The sequence below is a fragment of the Xiphias gladius genome, chromosome 7 (assembly GCF_016859285.1).
Source record: "Xiphias gladius isolate SHS-SW01 ecotype Sanya breed wild chromosome 7, ASM1685928v1, whole genome shotgun sequence".
Taxonomy (NCBI): Eukaryota; Metazoa; Chordata; class Actinopteri; order Istiophoriformes; family Xiphiidae; genus Xiphias; species Xiphias gladius.
This window is the reverse complement of record NC_053406.1, coordinates 26843052-26865595: the sequence shown is the minus strand read 5'-3', so window position 1 is coordinate 26865595 and position 22544 is coordinate 26843052. Positions and strand designations below refer to the sequence as shown.

Sequence of the window (22544 nt, the reverse complement as noted above, 5' to 3'; positions counted from 1 at the left end):
CGGCTGCCCAGCCAGGATGTCAAGCTCACACTGAACGTAAACATAGAACCCCTGGCCGGTTTGGTCCGGTGCTCAGGGCTCTGACTTCATTATCCACTGAACAAAAAGCCTCTGTAGTGATTTCATGTCTCATGTTTCTTTAAAAGGGCTCAGAGCAAGATCAGTTTACATGCCATGTAAACATCCTACTCAGCCTGTGAAAACAGGAGAATAAGGTCTTCTGTGGCTCCTAAAGAGCCTGGTCAAGTAGGAGAAAATCTGAGTTGCAGACGTCAAAATTATAACAGAAAGTCTGCGTTACAAACTCCAAGTGTGGAGTTTGAAAGACTTAGCTGTTCCCAGGCAGAGAGGCTCTAATAAAATATGCTATCAAGCAGCATTATGTACAATGTCTCGGCCTTCTTCTTTTAAAACTGTCTCTCACAAGTCCCTCTTTATGGAACTGTATGACTAAATTGTCTCAAATTAACTTTTACTCATATCATATCATTAATTTAAGCTTTTAAACTTCATATTTTTGAACCATGACCTTCAATATTTCACTCAAGAAGCTCATAAAAAATACATGTGAGATTAACTGTCTACAGCTGTTGTTTTACTGTGTCAGACACATAGAGAATTTCATCAACGTTTAAGCAACGTAAACATAAGTACCGAACTTGGTATCGGCAGATACACAATAATAAAGGACTCTGTGTATGTATGTATGTATTTATGTTGTATCATGACAGCAGCATAAATAAGAAATGACCTGAATTATCAACCCAGCCGCAGCCACAAGTCTCGCCAAAGTACGCAGGCAGCCAGGAGTAATATCCATATGCTAAGAGACTAATAAGCTAATGAATTAGTTGAGTCCCGAAGTTCCCAAGCAGTGTCTTCAGCATTCTTCAGTGTGCAAGCTGCAGTTCAGCATGTACGTAGGCACTGAGCGTGTACGAGAGCTGGTATCAGCAGCGGTTGAGTTGAGATGAATCGAGTTTTTGGCCTGGAGGCCGTATGTAAAAGTGCAGACCCGGTTATTAGTAGAAAGGATCTGTGTGTTCACTTTTTGCCACCAATACTGACAGTGAGATCTCGGAGCACTATTTTGGAACGAGGACCAAAGATTTTCCCAAGTTTCTCCCACAACTGTCAACTTTAGTCTCAGACAGTCACACGGTGGAAACGGGAGAAAGGGTTTTCAGCAGAGCGGTCGGTATGATATGACTCTGCCACTGAACTGATGAATTAGTGCCGTGGAAATGAACATTATACTGAATTTATCAACACAACAGGTTAAGGTGGAGGAAGTGTTGAGTTTGTATGAACAGCAAATTAAAATAGGAGGTAATCAGAAATTATTATACAATATTAAAATATTATACAACTGTCTTAGTGACATGATTAATGAACCAGAGAAAATAAAGCTTGTGCTGAGATTAGATTATCAAATAATCATCTATCAATCTCAAAAGGGTCCTTTCAAGCCTATCAGGGCGTGAAATATCTTCAAGGTCAAACTGTCGTTGGACTGTGAGGTTACATGGAGCTCCGTATGATTGGAAATGAAAAAAACATTTGATCAAGATCTGTGTTGAAAACAGGGCTGCAATGAACAACTACTTTCATTACTGGTTTAACCCACTCTACCATTAATCCAATAATTGTTTAGTCTATCAAATGTCAAAAACTGTTTGTCAGTTTATATATATATATATATATCTATATATATATATATATATATATATAGATATAGATATAGATATAGATAAACTCACACTACACACTTTAATCTTCCTTCCTGCATGGCCAGAACAACCGACTTACAGTTATGTCCCTAAGTATTTGGACAGTGACACAATTTTCATAACTGTGCCTCTGCACACCACAACAGAGGGGTTCAACAAAAATATCACATTAAACATTTAGGAGTTACAGCCATTTATATACATAGTCCTCATTTTCAGAGGCTCAAAAGTAACTGGACAGGCCAGGTGTGCCCCAGTTTGGTCGCCCCATTTCAAAAGTTTCTACACCTGCCCCTGCTCACACCCCGAGTATAGTTCAAACCTGTGGGAAACCCTGCCAACAGAAATGAACTGAAGCCAAAGGCTGCAGCAGAGTGTGGGAAGGAGCTGATGTAGTTAAAAATGCGTGTATGGTCAGTTAAACCATGGCGACGTCAGATTACTGAGCTTCATGTGAATCACACGAGCTGAAATCTGACTTTACATGGAGTGGACGCAGTACGCAAGAACAAAGTCCTCGAGGAGAAACAGACCTTAGACAACCGAAGCAAAGGCCTGAAGCTTCTCAGCCGTACCCATGGAGACACTGCCCCCTAGGTTATCGCCGCCAGAGCGTCCAAGTGTCCACACAGACCCTGGCCTCTGGGGTCTGGGGTCTGGGGTCTGGCCTTGTGTTGTGTTACAGATGGAAACAGCTGCTGTTGATGAAGCCGATAAGGAGAGGAGCTCCGCTGGGGCTCATTACTGAGAAATGATGCAGTAGAAATGATGAAATCACACATCAGTGTCTCCACTGACACTCTCTGTCCACCACAACAGCTGTGAAATTACCTGCAGGGGAAATAACGTTTAACTGGCTGTTTTTACCTGCGAACAGGTGATTTTTGAGGTCCTGGAGTTCTGCTGGGAGTTAACGTGTTTCTGTAAAGTTTTCTCAACGAGGAACGCAGATGACACAACTTCCTGCGTCAAGTACAGGGATGAAAGTGTCTCCAAGTAGACTCGGAGAGTTTCTTCATATTAAGTGTGTCAACATTATCTCTGCAATTGAGTAATCAATCGTTTACCTAGATTTATCATACATATAATCTTAAAACACCTACTATTGTGAGGAACTAATTGTATACTTTAGTAAAGCATCCAACGAGAGCCATTATAACCTATGAATGCTCTGATAATAATGACATTATCAAGTTAGCATCAGCTATCACCATTAACCAGCTCTCAACAAAACAATCTCACCACAAAGTCCATTCAGTAGCTATGCTGGAGCTTTTGATCTTATCACATGCTCTTCATCAGCAGATGGAGAAGAGAGCTTCAAAACAGCTACTAAACGCACTTTGTGCTTGAGATTCTCTTGCCAACATCTGTTTCCAAGGTCATACATGAACTTTGAACAGCAAAATTAACTGGCTTGGATCTTAGGGTTGGGCTTCAATAGCATTTTATCTAATCTGAATCCAGTATCAAATCCACTCTTAAAATCCGATTCCTTTCTAATCCCTTATCAAATCTCATTACGTTTATATTTCATCATTTGTCAGTAACTAAAGTCACAGACAAAGTTCGGGTCTGTGATCAGCTGTTTTTGGGCCACAAATCCTGCAGTTTTTAGTGGCAGCTGCTAAATGAATCAACATTAACATTAATGAACCTGATTGATGCTGACAACCTGTAGCTCCGACCTAAAAAAGTGAGCTGACATATTGATAAACGATTGATATCGATTGTTGTGACACGGTGAAATAACAGCTGGAACGAACCGACGTTTACACCTGATTCTTCACTAACTACCTGATCCAGATACTGGAGCTCCCGATCCAGAACTCTGAGCTTAACGAGCCCCAGTTACTGGTTGAAGCGGGACTCTCCTGTATTTAACGAGCTGCGATCGGCTGATCGTTTATCTGGAGAAGAGTCTCCTGTCTGGTCCATGGCGGTCGTAGAGAGACGTTACAGAGCCATGCGTCTTCACTCGCAAACAATCTCTGGCTCGGCGTCTCGGAGAGAGACGTTAACCGGCAGACTGAAGCGTCACTGGACACGTTACCCAGTTAACATTAATCAGCTTCAGCTGATACAATCCACCGCCGCTGACAGAAAGGGAAACTGCTAGGTCTGACCCGAATGCCTCAAATCTTTGACGCTTCTACCGTTACCATGGTAATCGACGCCAAAATCAGTATTCAAATACTGAGGGTTTTTTTTTAAAATCATTATTATTATATACGCATTACCACAAAAATCCCAGATAGCCCATGAAATCCATGATGCATCAAAATGAATTATTATTGGTTATTCTCAGTCAAGGACATTGAATCTTAGTGATAGCTCTGTGTGTCACAGCTCTCATCCGACGTTACCAGCACTGACACTGCAAAAGTGACATGTGACTACGTGACAGACTTACAAGTTACAGCTACGCCAGCAAGATGTTGCGTCCCGTTAAAGTTTTCAATGTTCCCTGGTAACTCTCACTGAAGCTTCGAAACTCTAGGGACAGAGCTAGAAAGTGATAACGTCACCTGCATGTTTTCCACATCGGTCTTGGTGTCTTGCCAATTGGCAACCAGATCTGTAATGGAACCAGCTATTCGAACCCAACCCTACCAATAACGGTTGTGGTTTACTAAAGTAACATTCAAGAGTAACTTAACAGCAGCTATAAATCATGTTTTTGCTGACCTCTGGTGGTGGAACGTCTCATGTTGCTTCAGTGATATGGAGGTGTACTCCTGGGTGTGTCAGTACACAATTACATCACATAGACCAGGAGCCAATCATCAGCAAAGAGACGAACGCAGGATACCCCGAGCCGCCAGAAAAGCTGTTTGGACAAGTGTGAAACAGACCCATGCGTCCTCACTGATCAAAAACTCTGCCTTTCAATGTGCTATCAATACAACTGTCTGGGAGGAGTTTGATTAAGCATCCAAGGTTCTGACCGCTACCATCTTGCTCTTGTCTACATGTTCTACACATGTATGCTTTCAAAATTGTGGCATCCTGACTACTGTGCAAAAATCATGCAGGCACCTTTAGTGCAAATCTCTCTGTCCACACATTTAAATAATAGTTTCTTATCGTTTCAGATTTGTACAATGCTATATTTCACCTTATCATCCATAAATCCGCAAACACATCTGACGGTAGCAAGGAAATTAACAAATTCTGGTCTGGGTATGATCAGTAAGGGTTCCTTTATACACAGGCTCGAGGTACTTACAGCTTGGTGACTTCAAGGCTTGGATGGACACGAATCTTTCCTGATTTCATCATCTGTTAATAAGATGATCAACTGTGTTAATAAAACATCTGATTCTTTGATTAAAGAGTCAAAAGGGTACAAATAGCTTGTGGACATTAAAATAATAATTTTAAAAAACCTTTCAGTGTCTATTCATTACAACGTGTTCTGGGTCGGACGTTGTTTGCAGATTTTAAGGATTCTACGGAATTCCATTGTATGAATCAGATCCCAATTCCTGTGCAGAAACTAGTTTTTTTATTTTTTCCTCCATGACACCGGCAGGGCTCCGTACAGCTGTGTGGTGATGCAACAGAACACATCCACCAGCCTGTCTCAGAAATATCTAATAATAAAGAGGGAACAGCTCCAGTGCTACTGCAGTAACCACACAACAAACTTTTCATTTTCAATTATAATTTTAAATAATTTCATTCTAAAATTGAGCCATAATCCATAAAGAAACATCATAAAAACTGCAGCCAGTGGTGTTTGAGTCCCACAAGCTTCTGTGACCCAAATAAGCATCTATAAACTTTTTTTTTTAATACTTTATCCCGCGCTGTATTTTGTCTCCGGTGTCCACCTGACTCAGGTGACTCCAGCTAGCATAGAAGCTGGAGTTGATGTTAGCCTGACTGGCAGTTTTCGCTAATTCCTGAATAAACCCAGCTAGAGCACCGCTGGGTGTTTGGGACGTATTTTAAACACGGTGTCCGGCTGGATAAATCCCAGGTCGCTTACCTGTCCAGTGACGGACATAACCCCACTCAGGTGCCCGTCTTTCAAACAACGCGCCCAGTGGTCCAGCAGATACACGGAGCCCGCGGGTAGTTCAGAGCGCCTGGGAGAGTAGAGCGTTCCCAGTAGATACACTAAGCCGGACCATTTCACCAACGTTTCCGTGTATGTTCTGTTTAGGTCGGATAATGTTGTTCAAGTCTTGGATGTACTGTGTTTTTCTTGAATACATTTATATTCACATTTTCCCACCACGTCGTGTCCTGGTCTGAAAACATGTAACACTGTCATTCCCGCTCTGTATACTGTGTATATATAAACAATTCAGTTGTTTCATGTTAATCTTTTCTGGTTTATTTGCTCTTCTGACACTCAAGGGGCCAATGCTATAATATATTTGTACTGTACGTATGTGAAGCAACAGATACTGTACAGCCTTAACTGCCATCTTAGCCACCAGCTAACGTAACCTACCTTTTTCATAGTTGACCTGGGCCCTGGAAAACTGCTGTCCAGATCCTGATGGGACCGCCACCTCCTTCACAGTGGATTTCTTCAATCAAATACACATCTGGTCAAAGTTTCTAATCTTTTTGTTTTGATTTTTGCTGTAATTAATTAATTCATTAATTCATTAAGTCTAAGTAACATTAAAAGGAGTAGTCAGAAGGGCGGGAGTTGCTGTGGAGAACCAGCCAATGAGAGAAGCAAATTAAAGGTCCAGTTTGTGATTGGTGCTGAGCTGCTTACTCCGCCTGGCCACCAGGAGGCGACCAATCAGAGACTGAGGCTGGCAGAGCTTGTGTTGCCAGGCGGATATCGCATGTTGGAGACAAGAAATAAAAGAACATTAGATCAAATTATTGTTAGTTTTCACCACTCATTTCTTATCAGCAGGTTAATTATACATTATATTGAAAATTAAGAGTATATTTTAATTTAATGAGCATATTAAGGGGAAAGTCATTTTCCCCTTAAAGTTAGCTTGATTTGTTAATTGAGGATATATTGAATTGTCGACCTTTTTAAGGGATTTCATTATCTTATTCTCATATTAGTGGACAAATTGTAGTTTGAAATCGTGGGTATTTGAAGGAAAATTTTTTTGAAAATGGATCCATAGAATATGGATATCTTCCCCGATACATGAGGAGTGTTTCACAGAAACCTAGTAGTGCCGCGTGTGATTATAAATAGATGAAAAGGGAAGAATAAAGTAGCACCTTGGATCGTTACCTTGGAACTTAAGCAGTTGTTTTATGTGCCATTCACTGATTATTTTAACAGCGTACAGGGGGTCATACTGCAAGACTCTTGCTAACATGGGCCCAAACCTAACTCTGGCCATCCTCCAAGAGGTGTTGGCATAGACGTGGTGCTCCAGACCATAAGGGTGGATGAGGTTTCCTCAACCAACTGAAACTGGGAGTTTAATCCATCTCTCACCGTCAGTTGTGATGACATGCTGCTCCCTGGGATTTTCAGTCCGTCACAGAGATAGCATGACAGGCGTCAGACGGAGAACGTTAAAGTGCTGAGTCAGCTGTTCAGCAAGGACTGGTGGATGGAGGGATGGAGGGAGGAGAGTCGGCGGCTGGTATCGTCAACCTCCAGACGGGACTCATTTAGGGACGAGCTCCCAATGACAAGTAAAAACACTGGTTTAACTCCGAAGCCTGGTTCTCTTCAAACCGGTGAGTGGAGGCGGATCCTTTCGCCTCAGATGGTTTCAAACATTTTCTATAGTCAACTTGGTGCCATAGAGCTAGATTCTACTGCAGTGATCCGCCCTTCTGCAGCTTCCTAAAGCAAACCAACCTGAACTCGTTGAATCTGTTCGGTTGAAGGAAAATAACCGTTGCAGGCCGAAGGTGGATGTCTTTTGTACTGTGTGTGGGAACAATATGCTGAATTCCTCCAAAAAATGATGTTGGACTGATGAGCAACATCTGTCTCTGAACACTGGTTCCACTGTTGAACAGAGGAGTATGACCCTGCAGCACACGTGATAATATGAGATTTGATTTACATGAAACAGAGCTGGAATCGATTTATCTGACTAGGTAAGAGGCGATTTCAGAGTCCCTTCTTCTCTTGAAGTAAAACTACCCACAATACCTCCGGGCTCCATGTCAGCTTAGGTGCTTTGACCCCGAAAGAAACTTTCAAGTGCACAGTCTGAATCTTTTCTGTCATCCCTGGGAGCTGGTGTTGATTTAACAGTAATCTGCCGACACTGCACTCTCGGGGCTCCGAGACTGTTTGTTAAGTCTGGAAGCTTTTCTTCTTTCACAATGCAGAAGCAATGATTTCCAGAGTGGGAGCAGAGAGAGAACAGAGTCTGGAGACTGGAACGACTACAGCTCTTACCAACTCGATGTGGTCTACAGCACCGTCGACACGGGGACCCGAGCTTCCGTTGGACCGGCTCTTAAATAAATCATTGAAATGGATGGTTGAAGCACACATGTAGCGTATATCCTTTACATATGAAGACCCATTCAACAAACTGGAAGGAAGCTGAAGAGACGACTTAAACGAAATTTCGGTCAAAACACGAGAAGCTGAGACAATACATGAAGCTGTACTGAACCGGATTCAGATCAGAGAAATATCTCAACCTAAAGTTGAACCACGCAGCACCTTTAACTCAAATTACATCAAGTGGGAAAACGCTCATTATATTTAGTTTTGTGGCTTCTCGTCGATTGTTTTCCTTATACCCGAGAACATCTGGAGCATTCTGATCGTATACTGGATCTGCAGGTATATAATCAATACATAAAACTAGAAATTAACAGATCAATTCTTGAAATCTGTTCTTTGCACCAAAACCTCTCCGAATAGTGACTGGACCGAAGCGCATCAACATTTAGTCGATTAACCCTCATGTCCTATAACCACCAGTTCGCGGGTCCTGCAGCGGAGTCCTCTTGTCTCAGTCCGTGAACTAAACCATGGAGACCCCGTTTACCGCGGCGTTGGTGGTATAGTGGTTAGCATAGCTGCCTTCCAAGCAGTTGACCCGGGTTCGATTCCCGGCCAACGCAGATACCTTTTCCTCCCGCTGCTGAATGGGACCGGATGAAAACTTTAACCTCCCGTATTTTACAGCTGTAATCAAACATGGCGATTAGGTTTAGCTGCGTAGAGCAGAATAGCAACTGGACGAGGACCAAGCCTCCGGCTAATGGACTTAATGACTATAAAACATACATATAAATGCTCAAAAATCAGGTTTTCAGCAAACAACGCATCATATATCATAAACTGACGGTTCTGTATGTTATTATTATAAAACCTTCATCTGCAAACTAATAACTTCAGCTTTCAAATAAAAGGTAGAGAAGTGAAAAATAGAGCTAACTTAATTATTTTCGTCATCAATAACCTGCCTAGTATTTTATTCTTGGTCCGTCGATTATTGGTTTTATCTATAAAATGTCAGAGAAGAGTAAAAACCGTCTGGAAATCTCTTCGTTTTGACTGAGGAACAGTTCAACCTAACATTCGAGAGGGTGATTAGTTTGTCGTTTTAAAAAATTACTGAAATGATTCATCAATTATTAAAATAGCTGAAGATGGATTTTCTGTCGATCAACTAATCGATCAGTGGACGAATTGTGGAGTATTTCCCTCTGAGGTGTGGTAAGTAAAGTACAAGCACCTCGGCTCAATCCACCGTGTATTTCTGTCGGTAACCGTTGGTCTGTGAGGAGCCGGTGCTCCGAACCAACCGCGACCACCTCTACCGGTCCCGGTCCCGGTCGGTACTGCAGCTCCGTGACACCGACGGTTACCGTCCGCCGGGGGCGCTGCGGTCCGCGGCTTTTATTCTGAAAGGGCTAAGCGCAGACAGGAAGCGGTCCGTGTCGGACTCGGATGTGCTTCTGTGTTTTACGAGAGTAAAGGCGCCGAGCTGGACCCAACGTCCGTTGTTCCGACGTTAAATCTCCGCCGACCCGCAGAGGTCGTCCGCAGGCCCGCGGACTCACCGGGAGTCTGTGCTGAATCCACCGACCGGCTGCTAGCGTTACTGCCCTCCATTTCGTGTCTCCGCCGACCCGGTAGCCGTTAGCCGCTGTTGTGTCGGTCATGGCGGCGGGAGGCGGCGCGGCTGCTCCGCATGTCGGTGATGTTGAAGAAGACGCTTCACAGCTGCTGTTTCCCAAAGGTCTGTGAGGTATCACCCCCGGGGTTTAAAGCCTCGCTCCGGTCCATCAAACGTTTGTTTTATTTAAGAAAGCAAGAAATGGCGATATCCAGACGAAACCAGACCGTCCAGGTCTAGATCAGTGGAGGTTTATGTAGGTTTAGACTTGCCAGATTTTACCAGTCCGAGTATAGCGGGTTTTGAACCGGACCGGGTCCAATGTGGTTTAGATGTGTTAAAAAAAAAAACGTTAAAATGTCCCTGTTTTGCATTTTCACAAATTGAACTAGAGACCATCCTGTGATGGGATCGCGGCAGCCGAGACGCCCGTCAACATGTTGAGGTTCAGACCCATGAGGACTCGATACTTAATCTAGTCCACATTTGACCACTCTAAATGCAGTCTTTTTGATTTGGTCCAATGTGGTCTGGGTGTGGGAAAAGCAGTGAAATCTTTCACAAATTATAAAGTGGGTTTCAAACAGCGTTAAGTCTTTAAAGTGGACCTATTACCCTTTTATTCATTTCATATTAAATGTGGCCACAGTTTCAAACAATGAGGTAAACCTACGTAGAAGTAAATCCCTGTGAGACAGAAGCTCAGGCGTCAGACTGCTCTGATCACTAGGTTTCCAACGGTTCTTTCTCTATACAGTCATCTGATCCGAGGTCAGCTCCTTCTCCTGAAACAGTCTGCCTGAGCAGTATTAAAGACATTTAATGAACTCCGGCATGCACGCGACCGACGGTGCAGGTTCACTATAGTCTACTGGCGACAGCAGAATAACATTTCACCGGCGACGTTTTCCACTCAAACGGCTTTTTAGCTCATTTCCCTCACGTACAACTATTTAAAGGGGCCTATATAGAAACGTGTTTATTTACGGATTGTGATTGAAAGACTAAATCGACCGTTATTTACAGAGTGAGCAGGTACGGGACGTAATATTTAACGAGCAGAGACGTCCTGCTGTAATCTTTGCTGCTGCGGAAGTTCTTGCCGTCCGCTCTCATATTCTGGATCAGATTCAGATCTGAGAAGTTCCGATTCACAGTCACTTACGTTCTGTTACTTGGTTTTACAGTTTTGCTTTCAGAACCTCCACACTGGTAAGAGGATGAGGAGGTGCTCACAAGCGCTGGGCACGCTTCTTCTTTATCCTCAATCTGTTTTATTTATGTATTTGTCTCGTTGTTTTTACAACCAGAAAAGGAATTTAAAAATGAGTCCGCAATTATTTCTGATAATTGTTTAATTGTTAAAATTTTTAAGCAAAATGCCAAAATAAATGGTTCCAGCTTCTGACCTGACAGGAGGGACTAAATTCTCCCCCTGCTGGTCTTCACAGAGTTTGAGAACGCAGAGACTCTGCTGAACTCGGAGGTCCACATGTTGCTGGAACACAGGAAGCAGCAGAACGAGAGCGCCGAGGACGAACAGGAGCTGTCAGAGGTTTTCATGAAGACTCTGAACTACACGGCTCGATTCAGCCGCTTCAAGAACAGAGAGACCATCACCGCCGTACGCAGGTACAGGTTTACTTTCTTACCTGTCTGGATGTTTTCACACAAACCTGACACCATCAGCGCTTTGTGGTCTGATCGGATCTGACACCGCCCCCCTCCTCTCTGTCTGTTGTGTTTACAGTCTCCTCCTGCAGAAGAAGCTCCATAAATTCGAGTTGGCCAGTTTGGCAAATCTGTGTCCTGAAGCTGCTGAAGAGGCTAAAGCCCTGATCCCCAGGTCAGTGTGATCCAAATCGCACCCAGACAGAAACCAGATCAGAGACGGGACCAGTGATCGTGTGGCGTTAGCGTCCTTTCCTGTCCTTTCCAGTTCGGGCCGAAGGGGCTAGTTTGGCTCCTGGGGTCTTTTTCACCAAACGATGTCAATGCTCACTCTTCACCAGTCAAAAAAAAGACCAGAATCATGATCCAAGCGTGAACGTGGATGTCCTGTGGGACTGATCGTGCCGCCTCCCTTTGTGATCTGCATGTGATCAGAACCGAGAACTAATCCGGACCTGGTCCGTCTCCGTAACGGAGGGAACAGAATGCTAACCACAATACTTAAAAATAACAGATTCAACATGGACGTGATTTCACCCAAAGAACAGCTCAGTACCAACCGCCATGAGAAGACAAACGCAAAGATCTGAGCGAGCGAGACATTTTACAGTGTAAGAACAAACTGCAGCTGATATAACTGCACGTTTTTAACAGTAGACGTCACTGGAGATCAATTTGCACCAATAAGAGTCAAATGTATGAAAATGCATCCTAAAGTTTCAACGAAACTAAGAATGAACGTTGAATGAACAGCGTTGAGCTGCAGCAATTAGTCAATAAATCGATCAACAGAAAATTAATCGGCAGCTACGCTGGTAATTGATCGATTAATTTTTAGTCCCTTTTCAAGGAAAAATGTCAAACCTTTGCCGGTTCCAGCTTCGTGAGAGTGAGGACGGGATGCTTTTCTATGTCCCGCGTCACGGTGAACTGAACGTTTCTTGGTTTTAAACGTCGGTGGAATTAAACGAGACGTCAGCCTGAACCCTGAGACGCCGAGATGGACATTTTCATTGTTTATGACATTTTATAGATAAAATGATGAATCAAAAAGATAATCAGCGGATCGGTCAGTGATGAGGACGACCATCAGTCGCGGCCCCAGTGTTTCATCAACCAACCAGCGTCTTTGACGTTTCGGCCGCCTGATGCGAAGACGACGTCTTTGATCAGAGCAGGTGAATGTGTGTGTTCATGTGTTTTTAAAATGTGTGTGTTTGTGTGTGTTTCCAGTCTGGAGGGTCGGTTTGAAGACGAGGAGCTGCAGCAGATCCTGGACGACATCCAGACCAAGAGAAGCTTCCAGTACTGAGACCAAATCCAGGACCAAGACCAGGACTGCTCTCTGCGCTCTGTGACTCCTGGTTCTCCTGCAGGACTTGAGTCTCAGTCCTGCTCTGACCACCTTCAGGTCCCTGTCCTCTCTAGGGAGTTTTATTCTATATCCTGGAAGACTGAACTGAACTGACTGCCTGATTATAGTCTGTGGATCCTGGTGGTTCAGACTGAACAGTTTTTGATGAATACTTAAAGAGTCAGTCTCGTGTTCACTGTGCAGCTCATCAATTCCTTCTGCCGTCACAATAAACTTTGATTTGTTTTTTTACACCACTGCTTCGGTTGTCTCTGTCAGGCCACATCTGGGTTTTGTTTTGTCCTCCGTTCCTGCCGGTTTCAATATTTAACTCGGTAACGTCGGAGCTGAGACCTGGTCTCGGGTCGGTGGTCTTGTCTGTCATTTCTATCAGTTTCAATGAAACTGTACACACCAAGTTAATACCAGAGGTTCTGGGGAGACAGCGGCACCAATGGCCTGTTTACACCTGATAACACCTGGTAGGAGCAGTCGACAGCGATAAGCGGTTTGGACTGAGCAGCAGGTTTTACAGCAGATTTACCTTTTATTCAGTTTGACAGTTCAAAACTCTCAAGCAGCACAACTCAGCAGTAACTCACCATTAAATCCATGGATCATTTAACTCCAGCAAAGCTTGTAGGAAAGGGAGTCGATCCAAACAGAGTTAGTGAATCACAGAACTTAAAGGAAGTTTAGCGGACAATTTCTGTCAGTTTTTTTTTTTTTAACATGAAACGTAAATTAGTACCATACCTTGTCGTACGTCGATGCCAAACACAAGAATGGCTCCTAAATACCAGTGTTCGTTGTCTAGCAGGTCTGATTTTACCAGTACGCAAAGCATTCGTTTTTTCTCTGCCACTTTTTGAATGGAGTTTGGTGAGAGGTTTGCAGCTGTTCAGAGAACAGAGGTCACTATTGATGTAAAGACGTTTTTTGGACTGAAACTTAAAAAACAAGCAGCTGTGCCGATACATCTGGCTGAAATTTTCAAAATAAAAGCCTTACTAATGCAAATGGTGTTCAAAGCATCAGAGTGAAAACCAGGACCATATACACAGGTGCCCACTGCAGCTGGGAGTGCTCCACCTTTACTGGGGTTAATTATAAACAGCTAAAACATTTTGTTGATTTCCTCCTTTTTTTCAGACATTTCTTCGTCATTTTATTTTCATCCATTCAGCTGTTTTCACATGAAAGTCCCTGGAAACTTGGTTTCAGACCTGAAGTGGTTCTTCTCAATGACGCTGAGGGTTCATGACTAAACCACAAAGTTCAAGAGGATCCCGAGTTAAAGAACAACTGCTGCTGAAAACCAGAGACGACCTTGTGTCTCCAGGAGAATCTGGACCTGAGCAGCCCATCAAACATTGACACAGTACGCCGCGGTGGTGTCGGTGTCCTCCGAGTCCCGCAGAGCCTCCGGCAGGACTCCGCTGGACGTCCGCACCATCCTCACCGTGTTCCTGCCGAACAGAGACCTCTCATAGTCCATCAGCTGTCTCCAGAAACCAGCGTTGGGTCTGATGAAGGGTCGCTGCTCCAAAACCTGCTCATAAGCCTGACGGAGGCTGAGACCTTCAAACCTGCAAACACAGAGACCACAACCACCTCTGAACCCTGAACCAGAGAGACCTGATCCACTTCAGAAACCTGAATCACTGACACCAGAACCATCTCTCAGTCCTGAATCACAAAGAGGCTCAGAACAACCGCTAAGAGACTACAGCTCCAAAACCCGTCAAACTGGGACCAAACAGTGAATCTTTAAGTCGGGGGGTGGCGGTTTACCTCATCAGGTAGGCCATGATCAGAGCAGGGGATCGGCTCCTGCCGGCTGTGCAGTGGACCAGAGTCCTCCCTGTCCGGTTCTGGTAGATCCGTTCAGCTACGGGGTCAAAGTACCGTCTCAGGGGGGCGTGAGGTCTATCCTGGACAGGGACATGGAGGACCTGCAGGCCGTCCAGCCGAGGGTAGGACACGTCCTCCAGTCCACTGGCGTTAATGACGAGGGTGATGCTCCTGCCGGTCAACGCACTGAGGCTCAGAGCCGAGTCCAGACCGCTGAGGAACAGACCGGGAGAGACCTGAGAGACCGACATGACCGGCTGCAGGACAGAAGGACGACACCTTTACCTGTAAGACGATACTGAGGGCTCACCCAGGTGGACATCACCTGATAGACAAGGTCCGAGCTCGTCAACTCAACCGTCACAACTACGCGTCAGGATAAACATCGGGAAACGAATGCAAATGTGGACGATTCGCATCTGGAGCTAAATGTTTATAAGACTGTTTACGTCCCAACACAGAGACAATTCAAAGTTAAATAAACGTGTTACAACATTTAAACACAATTTTTAAAAAATTAAAAGACAATGAGATTTAAAATTCAGATAAAATAAAATACAAATGGACAAAAAATAATAGACCAGAAAAACAGAGTCCAGGGAAAAAGATGATTCTCTTTTATTTAAATCTGATTCATCAACGAACCAGTCTTTTATTCAGATTTGAACAGTTTTGACGTTGTTCACTTTTATGAACTTAAGAGGCCGGTAATCTTCTAAATAACTGAAAATAAAGTGACTGGAACAACCAGTGTCCCGAGTTTCCATAATCAAAACAAACCTCTTCCACCAAATGTTTGTTTCCTGCTTTATTTTTTATTTCTTCGACCTTTATTCAGTCTGTGTAGTTGTTGAGTGGAATTCAGCCTTTAACTGACCAGTGGCTGCTGCAGTTTCCACCGGGTCTAACGAAGTCTGTCTGTCTCCGTCAGACCCGGGGGAAGGGGCCTGGTCCCCGGCAGCGCTCTGCCCATGTGGATCAAAAGGTCTCTGTCAGAAGTGGGATTCGAACCCACGCCTCCAGGGGAGACTGCGACCTGAACGCAGCGCCTTAGACCGCTCGGCCATCCTGACCTGACGACAACCCGGGACCATCGGCGGAACCGCATCAGAGACGTAAAGACGACTCAGCTCCGTTGTCCAAATCCAACATGGCGGTGACCTGACCGTCTGCTCTGACCCGTGATCGACATAAAACCGGATCACCAGTTTCGACACGGATCAATCGGTTCAACCGAAAGACTATCGAGAAACAAACGAGTGCGGCTGAGACCGGGGCGGGACACGTCCGGACACGTCCGGCCCCCCCGTGACACACTCAGGCATGTGTCACGGGACAATGCGTCACAGTCGGTTTACACGGACTCGGTTTCACGTCTGCTTTCGTCCCGACAGACAGACGGGCTGTAGACGCAGGTAAGATCCGCTCTTTCGGCCCTTTAAAGCCTGATCACAGACGGTCAGTTACACCGGTCAGTCTCAGCGGCTCAGCGCAGCTCCAGCTACGGACCGAGTCCGCGTCCGGGACCTAAACACACGCCGGTCCCACGGTTTATTCTGGAGAGGAGCCGCCCCGATACGCCTCGGCCAGTTTACGCCAAACTTCATTCAAAAAAGTTCGAGTTTAACGCTTCCCCGCTGCCTCGCGTTTCCCCCCCGCGCACTTCACAGTACTGAGGATGTTTCCTCCGAGAAGTTCCCTCTCTGAAGAATTCGGCCCTCAAGCGACATTACGCCAACTTCGAGACCGGCCGGATGCCCCCCCAATGCCCCTGGTTGCGACGCGTTTTCGCTGGAACGACGCCACGGGAACGACTACGAAAACATGGGGAAAGTGTCGTGTAGAGTTGCTGCTTCTGAGCGTTGGGGCCAAACACGAGAGCGGCTCCCACCGAGGAGCCAGACTGGCAGCTTTTGTCCGGCCGACGCGAATTTCTGCCGCTTTTTGACCGGAGTCCGGTGATGCAGGCAGCGGGGCGGAGGAGAGCTCACCTGTTCAGACCCGATTTCACGGATCAGAAGAGTTTTGGTCCGAGGCTTCGATAACAAGCAACATCCGGCCGCGGATTTCAAAATAAAAGCCCCAGTAACGAACCCGTGCTGCAGCTTTTTTTTTTCACCATTAAGGTGTCACATCACAATGTTGACAATACGCGTCACGCGTCAGATGAGTTTTACTTCTGGATGAAAACGTTTTAATTTGATTCATTTCCTACCCGAGTTCAGATCAGTATTAGAGTCTCTGCATGAAAAGCAATCAGCAAAGAGCAAGGCCTTTATCTGTCCACTCCACCGCACCAATGAAGACTAAAATATTTTATCCTCAGATTCTCCACGTCCAGGTCTCAGTCTGTCTGCCTGAATCCAGAACTCTGTTTCTGTCCTTATGTAGATGACATGGAAATGCAGAATCGGAACGGCGAGACCGGTCGGACCCGGAACATCGTCCTGCCGCAGGTCAGATACCATCCAAGCATCCAGACTCAGATTCCCGGAAATGGAGCACAAACCAAAACCGCTAAAACCACTGAAACCAGAACCGGTAAAAAACAGAAGAGCCGTTCTGCAGCCGAGTGCCCCCCTCAGACTGGGAGCCAGCATGGGGACAGCACCGCCCAGGCTGATCCAGTTCCTGCAGTGAGACCACGTCCTGGTGTAGGACAAAACCAAAAACAGAAGCCGAATCAGAAACTGGTTCAGAGGGCAGCCACAGATCCAGATCCTCCTCAAAAACCGGATCGGTTCTATGCAGGAGCCCTTCCCAGACCGGAGGAAGTTCCTTGGGGTCTGGCGGTCCGGTTGGACAGACGTGTGGTGGAGGAGGTGGAGGTTCTGACCCGCGGACAGAGGACCAACCAGGACTGGTTCTCTTGGAGAAAGAATCGGATCACGGCCTCCGTGGCTCATCGCATCGCTCACTGCCGCTTTGTTCACGGCAGGAGCAAAACCCCGCCCACCTCCTACCTGGCTGCAATCACAGGTAGGCCACGCCCTCCTACACCTGAGCACAGATAACGGTGGTTCTGTCCACGGGATTTAAAGTAATCATCTGGTCTATAAAATGTCAGGAAATAGTGAGAAAAAGTCCCAGATTACTTCAATTTTGATTTTTTCTGACCAGTGGGGCTGAAATGATCAGTCGATCGACAGAACAATAGTCAGCAACAGTTCTGATTATTGATTAATCGTTTAAATCATTTCTCCAAGCAAAAATGGCAAAAACTCATCCGGTCCAACTTCTAACACGTCTCAAATCTTCGTCTTCTGTGGTGGTAAACTCTGGGTGGCTTTGGACTTTTGATATGTCAACCTCAGCTGATGCAAACTGGGATGGTCACTTTAAGTTTTAGTCTTTTATTAGCACACACATAAAACCAGATAATAGGAATAAAACAGTCAGTAGAGGTAAAGAGGCCTCAGGCCTCTACAGCAGACCTCGACCCGACTTAACCAAAGTAAAGACAAAAAGAGAAGAAAGGGAAAAAAACCCACCAAACTAATAAATACAAAATGATTCAACTATTTAAAAAATAAAAAGGAAAAAAGAAACACACAAAATGAACAGAAAAGTTCATCAGATCAGGCGACAATCATGTTAAAACAAAACAAAACACATATATGAAAGTAAAGAAAGATTTAGACATAATCAACGACTAATTCATTATTTGCTATATTTGTAATTAATCTATTAATGAAGAATATAATCATCAGTTTAATCAATAGTGAAAATAATCGTTAGTTTCAGCCCTTCTGACCAAGGCCTCGTCCACACGTATTTATTAAAACGGAAAACAAATCTCCGTCCACGTGAAAACGCAAAAACAAGCCGCCGAGAGCCAAACCACCAGGCGACGATACAACCCCGACCGTAAAGCCACGTTGGCCAATCAGGAGCCGGTCCTGGTGGGCTAACAACAATGACATCACAAGCCCCTGTCTACACGTCAACTCTGAAACTTCACCCTGGAGGGTCCGTTTTCCGTGACCTGAAACGCACTTTGCGTGTGGTCTAGACCCAACGTGCAATGAAGACAAGCAGTAAATCCTATTTGGAAATTGTCATTTTTGTTATTTTCAATTGAAACTTTACCTTTAACAATCAGTAGATTGTCGAAATAGTTCATTAATCAATTAATCAACTAATTATTTCCGCTATAATCTAAACCAGAAGGGCTGGACTGACTTTTTACATGAAAACTTTAACTAGGGGCAGGAAGGGTAAAAATACAGCGACCAGTGTGACAAGAAGTGATGTTTTTATAAAAGTGCCAAAAAAATCATTTGAATTTACTGAAGGTCTGTTACATGGTCCAGGATTGTTGGACTTCAACCACAGCAGCAGGTGGGAGCCATATTTCTGTTTTGTCCAAATCAGTTTTTAAAAACCGAAGAACCAAAGAGGACCTAACACCGAACCCTGCTGAACTCCTTTACCAACTGGTTTCTGTCTTAGACTCTGTATGAGCATAAATTACAGTCACTCAAGAAGATGTATTCTACTGACACGAGTTATAAAGTCATAAATAATTGATCACGAAAAAAAAAAAAAAAAGGTCAATACAATGTGAGCATGTAACTCTCTGTAACTTCAGACTGTAGTTATTCAGGTCTGAGACGAAAGCTGGCTCCAAGATCTTTGTTGGAGAGTCAGAAAAGACGAGTCCTTGGGTCTTTATCAATGAAGTTTGACTCTGATTCAACAGGCGAGGGTCGCAGCGTCCAGACCAGAGCCATGAGCTGGGGGATCCAGATGGAGTCCAAGGTCACCTGCAGCTACCAGGTACGGTCCAACACAGTGATCACCTGACATTTCACCAGCTCTGTCCTGATGGTTCCATCAAAAAAGTACTATCTCCAGAGCAGTTTAGACCACAGGACCAGGGTCTGGTTCCAGAGTTCATTAAGAGGTTTCAATGGTGAGCTGAAAGTAGAGAGAGAGACGTACGAGCGCCACCTGTGTGACGATGATGTCGTTACTGATGTCGTCCCGCAGAGGCTGAAGAGTTCGGCGTTAGGTCGGTCGGTCTTGGTTCAGGACTGCGGCCTTTTCATCGACGCGCAGCGGCCCTGGTTGGCTGCGAGCCCTGACGGCATTGTGAAGGACATGCGGACCGGCCAGTGGCTGCTCTGCCTGGAGGTGAAGTGTCCCTACAAACACAGACAGAAACGAGTGGAGGACGCCTGCAGGGACGACCCCGCCTTCTGTCTGGAAGTACAGGATGAGGACGGACGGGAGCCTGGAGGGGTGAATGAATCTCAACATTTTACTGTCCAGATCAGTCTGTCTCTTAGTCAGTCTGTCCTCTCGCTGTCCTCAAAAGCCTCAACCTCCTGTCCCAGTTGTCCTCTCCCTGTCTTCCTGACCCCACTAGTCCTCTCCTTGTCTTCCTGCCCCGGTCGTCCTCTCCCCGTCTTCCTGACCCCACTGTCTTCCTGACCCCACTCGTCCTCTCCCCGTCTTCCTGACCCGTCTTCCTGACCCCACTCGTCCTCTCCTTGTCTTCCTGACCCCACTCGTCCTCTCTCCGTCTTCCTGACCCCACTCGTCCTCTCCCCGTCTTCCTGACCCCACTCGTCCTCTCCTTGTCTTCCTGACCCCACTCGTCCTCTCTCCGTCTTCCTGACCCCACTCGTCCTCTCTCCGTCTTCCTGACCCCACTCGTCCTCTCCTTGTCTTCCTGACCCGTCTTCCTGACCCCACTCGTCCTCTCCTTGTCTTCCTGACCCCTTGTCTTCCTGACCCCACTCGTCCTCTCCGTCTTCCTGACCCCACTCGTCCTCTCCCGTCTTCCTGACCCCACTCGTCCTCTCCCTGTCTTCCTGACCCCACTCGTCCTCTCCCCGTCTTCCTGACCCCACTCGTCCTCTCCTTGTCTTCCTGACCCCTTTTCTTCCTGACCCCACTCGTCCTCTCCTTGTCTTCCTGACCCCACTCGTCCTCTCTCCGTCTTCCTGACCCCACTGTCTTCCTGACCCCTTGTCTTCCTGACCCCTCTCCCGTCTTCCTGACCCCACTCGTCCTCTCCTTGTCTTCCTGACCCCTTGTCTTCCTGACCCCACTCGTCCTCTCTCCGTCTTCCTGACCCCACTCGTCCTCTCCCCGTCTTCCTGACCCCACTCGTCCTCTCCTTGTCTTCCTGACCCCACTCGTCCTCTCCTTGTCTTCCTGACCCCTTGTCTTCCTGACCCCACTCGTCCTCTCCTTGTCTTCCTGACCCCACTCGTCTTCCTGACCCCACTCGTCCTCTCCTTGTCTTCCTGACCCCTTGTCTTCCTGACCCCACTCGTCCTCTCCTTGTCTTCCTGATCCCACTCGTCCTCTCCTTGTCTTCCTGTCCCGGTCGTCCTCTCCTTGTCTCTAACGTTCTCTCCCTGTCCTCCTATCCCAGTCTGCAGTCTACCGTCTGAAGAAGTCTCACAGTTACTACACACAGATCCAGTGTCAACTGGCGGTGACGGGCCTGCGACGGGCCGACCTCATAGTCTACACCACGAAGGAGACGGCCATTGTCCCGGTGACCTTTGACCCTGACTTGTGGGAGGAGACGGTGTCCAAGCTGGAAGTGTTTTACAGGGACGCCGTCCTACCTCGTCTCAGAGAGAAGACACAGCAGGAGACAGCAGCGGCCTGGACACCAGAGCTGTAGAGACCCAGTTGGGTTTGGGGGGGCAGAGGTCTGGTGAGCTCACGTCTCTCTAACTCCACGCCACCAGATTTTCTTTACTTTTCAAACTTGTAGTCTTCAGACCCAACAGACGCCGACTCAAGAGTCGCCTTTAGAGACACTAAAAGTACTATTACTACTTTTCTATACATATGCAGCTGAACTCCCCAGCACCTGGACACACCTGGACACACAGTCAGGTGGAAAGTCACCTGAGCTCCTCTGTGAGCTGATACAGCATTGACTTGAACTTGCTGCCACTTTGTCCAAGTGGTCTCATGGTCTCACACAAGATAAAAAGATCCTCATGTTTTTCTGTCACCAGAGAAAAAAAGCTCAGTTTAAACAAAGATCCTTTTCACTCGTAAAAAAATATTTTCTGGATTCCAGACTCTTCCGTTTAGAGAAGAAACGTTTGTAAGAACAACACATCACTTCATCCTGTTGTTTATCACGAAACTTCTCCTTTAATAAATGAGTGGGTAAGATGGTAGAGTGTCACCTGTTTCCATCGGCTTCGCTCTCCGACTGGGACGTTGTCCAGAAACCTGGACGCTGGTCTCGTCGTGTAAACAGAGATGAGGAACCGGGTTTCTCACGATCCAAATAAACATCGAATCCTGAATATGATCGAAACCAGGAAACGAGGTGCACGCAGTCGCACTCGCTGCAGCCAAGTTCAGTCACGTAACACGGTTCATCTAATGCGAAAGCTGCGTATATTTATATTTAGAGAAGTGAAATGAGGGGACAGAGAGAGACATGGGGACGGACTTGATCAGGACACCTGGTACCTCCAGACCACCAGGACGTCTCAGATTGATGAGGCGGTCTGTTCAGTTGAGAGAGAAATGTGGCCTTCACCGGAGCCACTTCTTCTCATTCCTGTGAATAAGAAACCATGCGAGGAGCCCCACCGCTGGTTTCGATGTCACATGACCTCCTCTCATGTCAGTCCCAGACCGCTTCGCTTTGGAAAGACGTTTCTTAGCCTCTAACCTGATGGTAAATCATCTCCTCTTCACTTCTGTCGGTGCAGCTGGATTATGAATATGTTCTGATTGTTCGACCAGTGACACACAAACGTATTTACCGAACTCCGCCTGTGAAAAGTCTTCTTTTCACCCTTTGGAGACATTTTTGTGAACGAAACTTTCCCACAAGCGGAGTAGAACAGGCGGCCATATATGGACGGTCGAGGGGCGGGGTTTATGCTAATGATGAAACTT

The 22544-nt window shown here is 46.0% G+C and overlaps 3 protein-coding genes, 1 long non-coding RNA gene and 2 other non-coding genes across 9 annotated transcripts; 3 read left to right on the top strand and 3 right to left on the bottom strand.

The window, feature by feature from the left end:
* Window positions 1-1788: 1788 nt before the first annotated feature.
* LOC120792423 lies at window positions 1789-6406 on the bottom strand. 2 transcript variants are annotated; one of them, XR_005707806.1, is made up of 5 exons: window positions 6196-6406; window positions 5725-5893; window positions 4960-5012; window positions 4419-4560; window positions 1789-2561 (listed from the first exon to the last, which is right to left on the bottom strand). It is a non-coding gene; the product is annotated as an uncharacterized LOC120792423 (long non-coding RNA). The 2 variants fall into 2 exon arrangements; XR_005707807.1 differs by lacking the exon at window positions 4419-4560.
* A 2293-nt stretch (window positions 6407-8699) lies between these two features.
* Window positions 8700-8771, top strand: trnag-ucc. Its single transcript has one exon. It is a non-coding gene; the product is annotated as a tRNA-Gly (tRNA).
* Window positions 8772-9577: 806 nt separating this feature from the next.
* polr2d (RNA polymerase II subunit D) lies at window positions 9578-13051 on the top strand. The gene is made up of 4 exons (XM_040129992.1): window positions 9578-9895; window positions 11224-11404; window positions 11523-11618; window positions 12677-13051. The coding sequence occupies exons 1-4, from the start codon at window positions 9817-9819 to the stop codon at window positions 12753-12755; spliced, it is 435 nt and encodes a 144-aa protein (XP_039985926.1). The 5' UTR covers window positions 9578-9816; the 3' UTR covers window positions 12756-13051.
* Window positions 13052-13858: 807 nt separating this feature from the next.
* On the bottom strand, window positions 13859-16767 carry LOC120792096 (dual specificity protein phosphatase 14). 3 transcript variants are annotated; one of them, XM_040131136.1, is made up of 3 exons: window positions 16643-16767; window positions 14592-14936; window positions 13859-14386 (listed from the first exon to the last, which is right to left on the bottom strand). In XM_040131136.1, exons 2-3 carry the CDS (start codon window positions 14900-14902, stop codon window positions 14164-14166), a joined length of 534 nt encoding a protein of 177 aa, XP_039987070.1. In that variant the 5' UTR covers window positions 14903-14936; window positions 16643-16767; the 3' UTR covers window positions 13859-14163. The 3 variants fall into 3 exon arrangements, with proteins under 3 accessions (XP_039987070.1, XP_039987068.1, XP_039987071.1); XM_040131134.1 differs by having other exon boundaries at window positions 14592-14908; window positions 16643-16765; XM_040131137.1 differs by lacking the exon at window positions 16643-16767 and adding an exon at window positions 15062-15582 and having other exon boundaries at window positions 14592-14976.
* Window positions 15642-15724, bottom strand: trnal-cag. The gene has a single exon. It is a non-coding gene; the product is annotated as a tRNA-Leu (tRNA).
* On the top strand, window positions 15936-22070 carry LOC120792095. The gene is made up of 5 exons (XM_040131133.1): window positions 15936-16066; window positions 17043-17630; window positions 19354-19430; window positions 19644-19895; window positions 21040-22070. The coding sequence occupies exons 2-5, from the start codon at window positions 17048-17050 to the stop codon at window positions 21295-21297; spliced, it is 1170 nt and encodes a 389-aa protein (XP_039987067.1). The 5' UTR covers window positions 15936-16066; window positions 17043-17047; the 3' UTR covers window positions 21298-22070.
* Window positions 22071-22544: the final 474 nt, after the last annotated feature.